At 38.6% G+C, this 10,099-nt stretch overlaps 1 protein-coding gene across 1 annotated transcript; it reads right to left on the minus strand.

The window, feature by feature from the left end:
• Window positions 1–1,074: 1,074 nt before the first annotated feature.
• On the minus strand, window positions 1,075–3,923 carry LOC119562443 (protein crossbronx-like). Its single transcript, XM_037875628.1, has 2 exons — window positions 3,837–3,923; window positions 1,075–2,022 (listed from the first exon to the last, which is right to left on the minus strand). Exons 1-2 carry the CDS (start codon window positions 3,921–3,923, stop codon window positions 1,147–1,149), a joined length of 963 nt encoding a protein of 320 aa, XP_037731556.1. The 3' UTR covers window positions 1,075–1,146.
• Window positions 3,924–10,099: the final 6,176 nt, after the last annotated feature.

The raw sequence follows: 10,099 nt of genomic DNA on the forward strand, positions 1-10,099 counted from the left end.
TCATGTACAGCAGGGAGCATAACAAAATAGTTTGGTTAAAATTCTCATTAATTTATTCAGTAAGTCCTTTGAAATAATCTATTAAAGAACAGTTACATGCCTATAATTTAATTAAAATATAAATATACCTTTAAAAATAAATAACATATTAATACTTCAAAAATAATTAACTTTAAATACTTTTTTGGTAGTCCTAAAAACTTTATTTTAAAACTAAATTACAAGTCCATGGTGTATCCCATTTAAAAAGTAGTGCTATTATTTCGAATATCACTGTATTGCATGCCAGCGACTGTCTTAAAGTGCATTCGCCAAAGGGAAGGGAGAAAAAAGCGGGAGAACAGGAATGCATTTCACTTTGCCAATGGGCCACGAGTCATAATTATTATTATTTTGATTATTGCACCTGAAAGATGACATTATTAACATCGCTAATGTGGCGAAACGGGGATGCGATATGTGTATGTACAATGAGTATACTTGAATTAGTGATTCACTGGGAGAAATTAAACTTAAATAAACTGAACATTTCCTTCTTGTGGTTAAAATAATTGTGAAATTTGATACAATAAGTGGCCACTTATTGAAATGGTTTCCTAGTGTCCTCATCCTGGATAGAATTTTTGTGCAACAAAGTCAAACAATGGAAAAACAGATAATTAAATGCATTAATTGACACAAGAACAATGCTGTCTAAAACATACACTTCAAAGCGTTAGTTAAATAATTAAATAAATGCTCCTTGTTTTGCACTTTTGTGTAGTCAAATGCAACTGTTTACAGACTTTCTATTTAGATTATGTCGTAAAAAGCGCATCCGGACTCACTTTAAGTAAGTGTTGACCAACACTACAAATCCTGTATATTTAAGAGGTTCAACACTACGTACTTCATATACTTTTTTTTAAATATTTGATTTAATAATTAAAATTGTATTTTCACAGAGAAATACAACAACTTTCGATTGAAGTCCAGATAAAAAATGTCAAAAGTTAGCCAAGGAAGCTTTCCCTTGAATCATAACGGAAATTTTTTCTGGTTCTAATTCTAGACTACTAAATAAATTCTAGAAAATAATATTTTTTTATTTTATTAATATAAAAACAAATGTGTATGTAGTGTGTATGTAAATGCTCCTCCATCTTACTACTGACCGACCACAGCTTCTTCACGGATCTTCTCCTCCTCGTCCAGCTGCCTTGAGGAATCGATGTGTCCCAGATACTCCGATGGCTGCGAGCAGTCAATTGATGTGGCCTCCTTCCAGCAGGGACTCTTCAGCTGGTCCATAAACTTCAGATGCCGATCCGCACAATAGGGCTCCACAATGATATAGTGGGGATCATCCGTCTTTGGTCTGTCGTACATGCGAAGTCGCGAGGAAATGGCCTGTTCTTGGACACGTTTGATATACTCGGGTCGACTCTTGGCCAACATGTTCAGGGCCTCCATATTGTTGACCTCATCCAGGACGACGAGATCGCCCGCGGAGGATTGTCCGGTACAGATACTGCCCTCGGGATCGGCAAAGATGGCCTGGATGTACCGCAGTAAATGCCAGATGTGGTGTTGATCCTTGCGCCACTCCTTGAAAACAGGAGTGAGATCGAGGGTTTTGTTCTGCGGACAGATGTGCGGATGCAGAATGACCGTCGAGAAGACTACGGTGGGCAGGATGACATCATCCGGGAAATTTTCCGGCAGCAGAATGGAGAAGCGAAACACGCTGCCCGCATAGATTCCACTGTGCACGAAGATCACGCCGAACCAGTGCAATCCACAGGCATAACTAGGAATGGCATAGATGTTCTTCAGCTCGTCCTTCACCAGATTGTACTCGGCCAGGATCTGGTAGCCATCCTCGGGTTGGTTCCCGTTGAATACCACATGGTGATCGCACGGCTTGGCTATGGCACGAGATGGTGGCTCAAGCTCCACCAAAGATATAAGCCGTGAGAACTCAAAATTTGGAAGAGCTTGTGGAATCCTGCGGAGCGAGCGGTTGTGTAAGTGATAAAAGGCCTAGAAATGGAATGAAATACGAAATACTACATTTTTTGACAATAAAATCTTATATTATGGACATGGAGTCGCCATTTTCGATCTTTAATTTTATAGATATCTATTTAAACTATCTTAAAAAATATTATTACCTTAAAAAAGTATAGCATTTAAAAGGTTGCCTTACTTTTAAAAGTTGTGTCCAATTAAAAATTAAAATTATTAAAAGATTAAAAAGATTTGGATTGGGCATATTACAAATTTGAACTATCATTATTTTGATCACTTATATTATTATATTGATCACTAATTATACAATCCAGATATATTTTGTCTGGTTAAAAAAATTTGTGAACATATTTCCAATATGTATTTCCAATTTAAAAACATAATTAATTTGATCAAACTTTTAGCAATATGTATTTCTTAATTATATCAAAACTCAATGACAGTGTACTTTTTCCAAAATTATATGTATGAAAACTTACATTTATACCGCATGTCTACTTACTGCACAACAACATACAATCGGAAAACGGGAATTGTCCGCAGAGACCTCAAAAAACTATGTATGTCCAGTCACAACTACATAAGCCCCCATCGAGGAGGGGAGGCGGGAATTACCTGCAGATGGGACTGGAACTGGGGATCTGGAACTGGTACTCAGCGGCATATTCAATCATGTCAAGTGTAATAATTTTGCGAATAGCAGATACACGCAGAAACCGAGCCCGCAGCCTTGGGGAGTTGGGGACTTGGCGGCCTGGAGAACTGGAGAACCGGAGAACTGGGGATCTGGAGACGGGGCTTAGACCGCATCGCATGTGTGAGTGCGGATTTTTGATTTATTGTCGCCATGATGCTCTGATGTACGGTTCTTTCACGCACTGGCAACATAATGTGGCATTATAATGTCGCATGTTCTGGCCGTGTGAGCCGGTGTTTGGCTCTGCGTCCGTGTGATTTGTTATGAATTTATTATGTGACGGAAGTGGCTTTGGCATGGCTTTGCCAACTCGCAACTGGTCAAACAGGCCAAAATGTTTGCATGCCGGTGACGATGCCGATGGGCGCAGCTGCTAATTGGCGAAGCGTCGCTCACCTTTCCTAACCAAGAAACCGCTCTTGGCAGAAGAATAAAATAACTTTTGATATTTTTGGCACTTTAACACGATGCTTGTCTTAACCTGGAAGGGGGTTTTATATTTTTTGTATCAGGATGTCAAGAATACTTGGTAATACGATTTTCAGAAACTTAATTCTTCTTTGGTTGACTTAAAAATGCCATAACCATAAATCAAACTCTCAGATTAGTTAAATAAAATGACTGTTATATTATCATGAGGTATTTCTTTAATATGTAAGTTCATGGCAATCTTATGTGATTTTGTCAAGTAATTGGACGGTCTAACGTACCCATGACTTAATGAATACATATGAAAAATATACCCACCCAATATGAAATATTAAATATTAAGAAAACAATCAGAAAAAGAGTGTTACCAGTTTCGGTCTTCAAGTCACAACCCTTTCCTTCTTTTTCCTTTTATTTATTCTTCTTTGAAAAAACATATCCAAAACACTCACAACAAAGACGGACAGACAACGAGGCTTCCTTGATAAGTTCAGCCCAGAAAAGGGAATGAAACGAATGCATAAATGAAAAGATAAGGGAATTGCCAAAAATAATGAACGGAAATAAAATTTGGTGTTGCGGTGCTACAACTCATTAAAAATTATACTGCGATATGAGGCGATATGATACGTTATGATTTGCGACTCTGGAACCGCGAGACTTTCTTTATTTCTTTCGCCCCGAATGGAATACAACTTACCTGGTGGTTAACGTTAACGCCAGTTGTCAGGGGGCTCTGACATGGGTGCAACACCCAGGCGTGGAAGGGGATTCGTGGCCAACTCATTTTCACCTACAATAAGCCTGGGTGACACCCAGAAAAATATATGGTAAATGTTTATATATGTACTTTAAATTAAATATATTATATAAATATTAGAGATGCAATTAAGCTAAGTATGTGAGCTAATTTTAAATTTTCAAATTAGCAAGTATATGTTTAAATTAAAGAATGCGCAAGGTTAGCTATTTAAGAACTGAATGCATAAATTATAAAAATAACCTTTTTCTCGGGGTGCACATTACCCATGTCAGAGTGTTTTGCCCCAGGCAATTGCTAATATGTGCCCCGATTCCAGGGATTGCACCTGTGGGGGATAGGGATACCACTGCCTGTCACCTGGACCGACCTGTCGACCGACCAGCATTCAATTTCGGATTTCATTCCAGCTCGAACTCATATGCGGGCAGCAATTTCTCCGCCTTGCTGCCTGTCCTTCTTATCAGCTTTCTTCATTTATGCTGCATTGCCTTTCGGGATCGAAAAAAAAAACATTGGGACTGGACAGAACCCAGAACCCATCCCGATTTTGAGGTCCGGCATTTGTAATACGGTGGCATATAACACTTAAGTGCCTGTTGTTGTTTTATAAGATAAACTCTTGCGGGGCCCACATACGGCCACTTTGGTGGAGAAACGGCGGATAAGGCGATGCCAATTTCATTTACTGGCACTTTCATTAACCAACGCGAACAGCCCATACTCCATTCCAAATAAGTGAAAAAAGAAACTGCATCAAAGTCGAATAAAATAAACGAATTGGCGTGTTTTAAAGTTCTCGCTGAAAGTTGCGGGTTGGCCACAAATGTTTGCTCTTCCCGCAATGGAGGGAGGGAATTCTGGGAAATGTACTCAAATTAAATGGGTTTGTATTTCAGATTCAGCGATTGCTATCAATCAGTTATATTCAGGGAAAGCTCAAGAGTGTAGGTACTCAACAGAAATCGGTGGAAGCAAAGGGAGCTGAGCTAAAAATTGCATTAACAGGAACTTTGTTTTGGAGCAGTGTCTTTTCTTTATTATTATTACCAACTCTTTTATAAGAAATATTTTTTAGACCGTTTAGACAAGCTTTTTTATATGATGAAGTCATTGGCGGATACAGAATTTTGTTATGGAGGGTAAATAAATAAAATTAGTTGAGTAGACATCAAAAAATTTGGAGTAAAATACACATAACATATATATTTTAACCCGAGTTGAGGATATATCCCCTATACTCCCCCGTGGATCCGCGCATGAATGAAGTTTTTACCTCCGATATGAATATATAAACTCAATTTAATATTATTTAAAGTGCACAGGGAGAATTCTGACGTTCACATCTAAGTTGAAAATGTTCTTAAAAATAGATCGACATTTTTAAGTTCACAATTTTTTCTCAATAACAAAACTGTTAGTCAAGTCATTAGTCTATTCTTTTTAAAATGTTGTTAAATAAACTTAATTTAACTTTTCTCTTTTCACCATTTTGTTCAGACATTGAGAACATTGAACCCAAAATGTACTTACACAGTTTTTAAGATATAATGTTCTCAATTTAAGAACAATATACCTGAATATTGCTTTCTGTGTAATGTTATTATTCCTTCCTTTTAATTTATGTAATTAAATTATAAAAGTATGGTTGCTTAATATTTCTTAATATATAAGTAATTTAACAAGAAGCTGAGTTTTTTATTATTTTTGCGGTTCAGGTGGCTTAAAAGATATAAAGTGCGCACAGAACCAACCTACCAGCAAAAATCAGGAAGCCTAATTCTTTGTCAAAGCCAAAATATTCAACCTAAAAGCAGGTAAAACGATCAATTGCAATTGCCTTTTACTTGACTTCTTTGAGCAATATACAACCTTTTAAATCTGAGGACCGAACACTTGAAAACTTTCCTTCCATTATGAGTTATGAGCATGCAACTAATCTTTATTGCATGTTGTGGCATACTTTCAGGCGGTGTCATAAATAGTCCCAACTTAAAACCAATGTGTGGAAATGTGAATTATTATTGCATTGCCATTACTGATTTATGCGAAAAGTGTGTGGTGGCAAGGTGGGTAGGAAAATGAGAGGAAGGCGGTGGTCAAATGCAGTCCCAGACTCTGAACTGCACTGTGTGTGGCTTATTCAAATTCAAATTAGATTATATGCAAACACCGGCCACTCTTTCACTTGCCGTTCTTTATTATTATATAGGAATGCCGGCCGAAAAGAGCAAAAACAGCGAACGACGCGGACCGACGGTCTACTAATATTTGCATAATCGCAGGCAGCTCAAACCAAACCAAACCGAGCTGAGCTGAGCTGGCCAACATGCGGCAAAGCAATTATTTCTTTAAAAATAAATTGCATGCACAATTGGTAGCAATAGCAATTGCAGCGGCAGTTGGAACAACAAAATACCCACGGAAGATGAGGACCACCAGAGAATGGATCCAACGAATCGCAGTCGGAATCTGGCCGAATGCAGGTCCCGTCGACGACGACGACGACGACGAATTTGGTCAAAACTTCTTTTTTGTGGCCAAGAAGAAGGAGAAGGAGGAGGAGTAGGGGGAGGGGGCGTGGCAGCTCAGCTCGTTTTTTGCGATTTGTGTGTACGCCCCATTCGTTTATTTGCATATCGATTTGGAGTTTTTAGTCCAACAGAACCTACTGGTCTTTCCTACATCACTCCTGCCAAGAGTTTCCCCTAAAAATACTTGGCATGATTTTATTTGCCCACAAACAATTGCATAATTGAACAGCTTCCCCAGTCTTTTGGCCAAGCATTTAGCCCCAGGCCTCGGGCTCATAAATAGACGCCCTGGATCTCAAGTGCAAATTCAATTTTTATAGCACACTTATTTAATCTCCGGAGCAATCTCTCGATGGGTGACATAATGCCAGGCGATATGCTCGATAAGCACGTGCCTTTAGCCCGTTTCCATCAAGTAAGCTCTTAGTTGGTCGGAATGTCGATGGGTGCAATAGTCTTAATTCGCCGAACGACCTAAATTCTTGGTAAAAGTTTTCGGGCAGTCACGTAGCCATAACGCGTTGGTAAGTCCATTGTTGTTGCAGGAAAATTGAAAACTTTTGTGGCCCGAAAGTGTGCCCATCAAACTTGGCATATACGCCATAAGTCCCTCAACCGTTCAGAACTTTCAAGTACCTCTGGTTTTAATAACTTTTAAGAATCTAAATTGTTTTTTTAGTTTTTTCCTTTTGTGATGGATATTACATTTATTATTATGAATGTGTTGGCATAGGGTTTATGTTTTTCTTTTAATTGACATAAATTTCTTTAAATATACCCAAGCTAAATTTAAAGATTGTGGTTATTAATACACTTAAATTTCTTTAAGTCGAATATCCTTTTGCCAAGCTAAAAATTTTCATTACAGAATCTTTGAGTTTTATACGTTTATCAATATTTATTTTGCTGAAAAGAGAGGTGTTTTCTCAACTAAGACCAAGTTGAATATCATTTCAAAGCATTATTTTTTAGTTTTCAGCATGACATTCTCAAGTACTTCAAGCAATAACTAGAGTAATTTGTGTACCTATTTTTGTCATTCATTAAAACTCATTCACTCACTTTTAGCTTAGGTCGCTTTACAGATAATTTTAATTCTTTAGAACCCTTTTATAAGTATAGCTTGTTTTATTCATGGCCTGAATAAGCCTGACTAAATTTAGGGTGTCCAATATTTCCCTATCCTAGAACGTCAGACTTTTCCAACTGCCTTGGGGAATAATTAAAATTTTCACAAGAGCCTCGCTCCTCCCTTCGGTTTTTTGGCTTTCAGTTTTTTCATTCGCCTTGTTAGCCACATAGTCAGCCCTTTGACCAGTCAACTCTGAAAGGGTGAAGCCCTCCAAGTCAGTCACTCTCATTATGTCCGCTCGCTTTATCATGTTCCTTGTTGACATTCGCGCAGACACAAATGAAGCAATTTTCCTGACATGCAAAACGTGCAACAGTTGCGACTGTTGCAAATGGGAATTGGAGCAACTGTTGCCGCAGTTAATTTTCGTATATTTAATTCGCTTTAAATTATTGTAGAGCGGCCATGACGTTGGTAGCTGGCCGCTCTTTGATGTGCTCCCCGTCACCCATCACCTCATCACCCGTTAGCCATTAACCATTAACTATTGGCCGGGCCAAGAGACGAGACGCCAAAGGTAAGGCCAGCATAAAGGAGCAGTCTCCAGCTCGAAACTCCAACTCCAAGATACTCCAAGCTATCCAAGCTCCAGCTCAATGATCCATCTGTGCAATTTGCAAGGCAAATCAAAGGCTTAATGAATTCATTTCAATTAAACAAACAAAAAGCGAATCAAACCACAACCGCATCAACGGCGATAGACAGCTTGCATTAATAAATCGTTTAGCTGGGAGCTCCGTTTCGTATATCTCCGGGCCAATCCATTTGAACTTGGCATTTGTGGTCGGAGTGGAGTGGAGTGCGCAAAAAGCGGTACAAAGAATCTGGTATTAATTGATTCTGATCTTTGAAGTTCGGCCCATGCAGCTGCCAACAGAAGAATGGGGCTTAAAAGGTTACGGGTCTTGTAAATTGTGTCTTCTTTTTAATGAGCTAGTCGAACTAAAACAAGAATTAGTGTTGGCAATTAATCTGATAATCTTGATTAATTATTGTAAGTTTTGATTAATATGTGGCTGTTTAAAAACTAGTCCTTAAATGCCAAAAATTTTTTTTTTTCACTTTTTTGATGTTCAATGTTTTATGTCTTTCCTATTACCAATAAAATATTTTTTAATAAATTATGTATTATAAATACTATTAATATGAATTTTTCACAGATTTCTGGGAGTCCCCAAATTGATTTTATAAACAAACAATATACTTTATCTTATTATCTATTTGCACATTTTACAGACCGCCGATAAATAATTTCTGTTTATTTTCCACATATTCCGGTCTGTATTTATAAACAGCTTAGGTTTATAAGTGGAATCATTCACCATTCATCCTATAAGCACCGAAATATTTTATGTTAAATTATGTATCCTACTTATTATTTATATTAATTTTTTACCCATTCCTGGAAATTGCCTGATTGATTTCCTTTTCGTTTTGCACATTTTACAACCCACCAATAAATCGATTATGTTTATTTTTCGCAAATTCCAGACTGTATTTACAAACAGCTTTAGTTTATGCACGGGGTCAGTCACCCAAGACTTTCGGATTGCTCCCCTTTTTTGGGAAGCGACCGACAGCCGCATGGCTGATAAGCCTTAAGCTGCTTAATCGATGACCAGAGAGTTGTCAAAAATAATTCACAGGCCGCGGCAGCGACTGAAAGGTAAATACAAATACAGGAAGACAGCCCGGCGTATACGTAATGTTATCAGACCAGCAGATCTACCCTTTGGTGCTGCCTTAATGCTCCCTGGAACAGAAGGGGGCCTCCGAGGAGCGGAATCCCATCGGATGGCCAAATCAGAGTCTCCTGGTCGCGGGGCCCTTACATGAGAAATATTTTAGCGTACAATGCAAAAATGGTAGCAGCTTCGCAGCGTTTCCTTATCAGTTGCAACTCCGCTGACGGATGCTCCCAAAACCGAAAAAAAATCGAAAAACAACGAAATAAATACAGCAGAAATGGGGAAAAAAGGAAACAAAGGCTGAGGTGGAGCCGAGATAATGCCACAATGAAGACAGCATAACGCGCCGCTGTTGAAAAATCGGTGCTCGAGCCTGACCAGCAGCATCTGCAGATGGAGAGGATGCGTCCGCATCAAGATAAACGAGCGTGCGCCCCGGTCTTCAGAATTGGCTGGCCTTATATACATATATATATTTATAAATATCTGATGTATCGCCCAGCCACCGGTAAGCCGAAAATCAAAGCTATAATAATGCATAAGTAATTTGCAGCAGCGGCAATCGAAAAAAGCCATCACAACCGAGAAGCTCGTGCCATGGCTCTCTGCCTTGACAACAGTTAATCAAAATCCCGAGGAACAGGGCCAAGACAACTCAAGCACACAGCCTTCTTCAGCTCCGTCTCCACCTCGGGCAGTTATTTATTAACTGGCGAGCATTTATCGGCACATCGTTGAGAACCTGAGAGGAAGCCGCCCATATTTAATCGTAATCAGAGCAGTTGAAAGGGGTTCTTATGTCATTTAAAATTTAGTGAAAATATATACGTATTAATGCTGCTACTCAAA

Source organism: Drosophila subpulchrella, unplaced genomic scaffold (assembly GCF_014743375.2).
Source record: "Drosophila subpulchrella strain 33 F10 #4 breed RU33 unplaced genomic scaffold, RU_Dsub_v1.1 Primary Assembly Seq476, whole genome shotgun sequence".
Lineage (NCBI taxonomy): Eukaryota > Metazoa > Arthropoda > Insecta > Diptera > Drosophilidae > Drosophila > Drosophila subpulchrella.

Excerpts from the sequence above, each read along its gene's own strand:
- LOC119562443 (XM_037875628.1), bottom strand. The coding sequence starts at position 3,923 with ATGAGTTGGCCACGAATCCCCTTCCACGCCTGGGTGTTGCACCCATGT. Across the intron at positions 2,023-3,836 it reads GCGTTAACGTTAACCACCAG|GCCTTTTATCACTTACACAA; the intron begins GTAAGTTGTATT and ends TTCCATTTCTAG.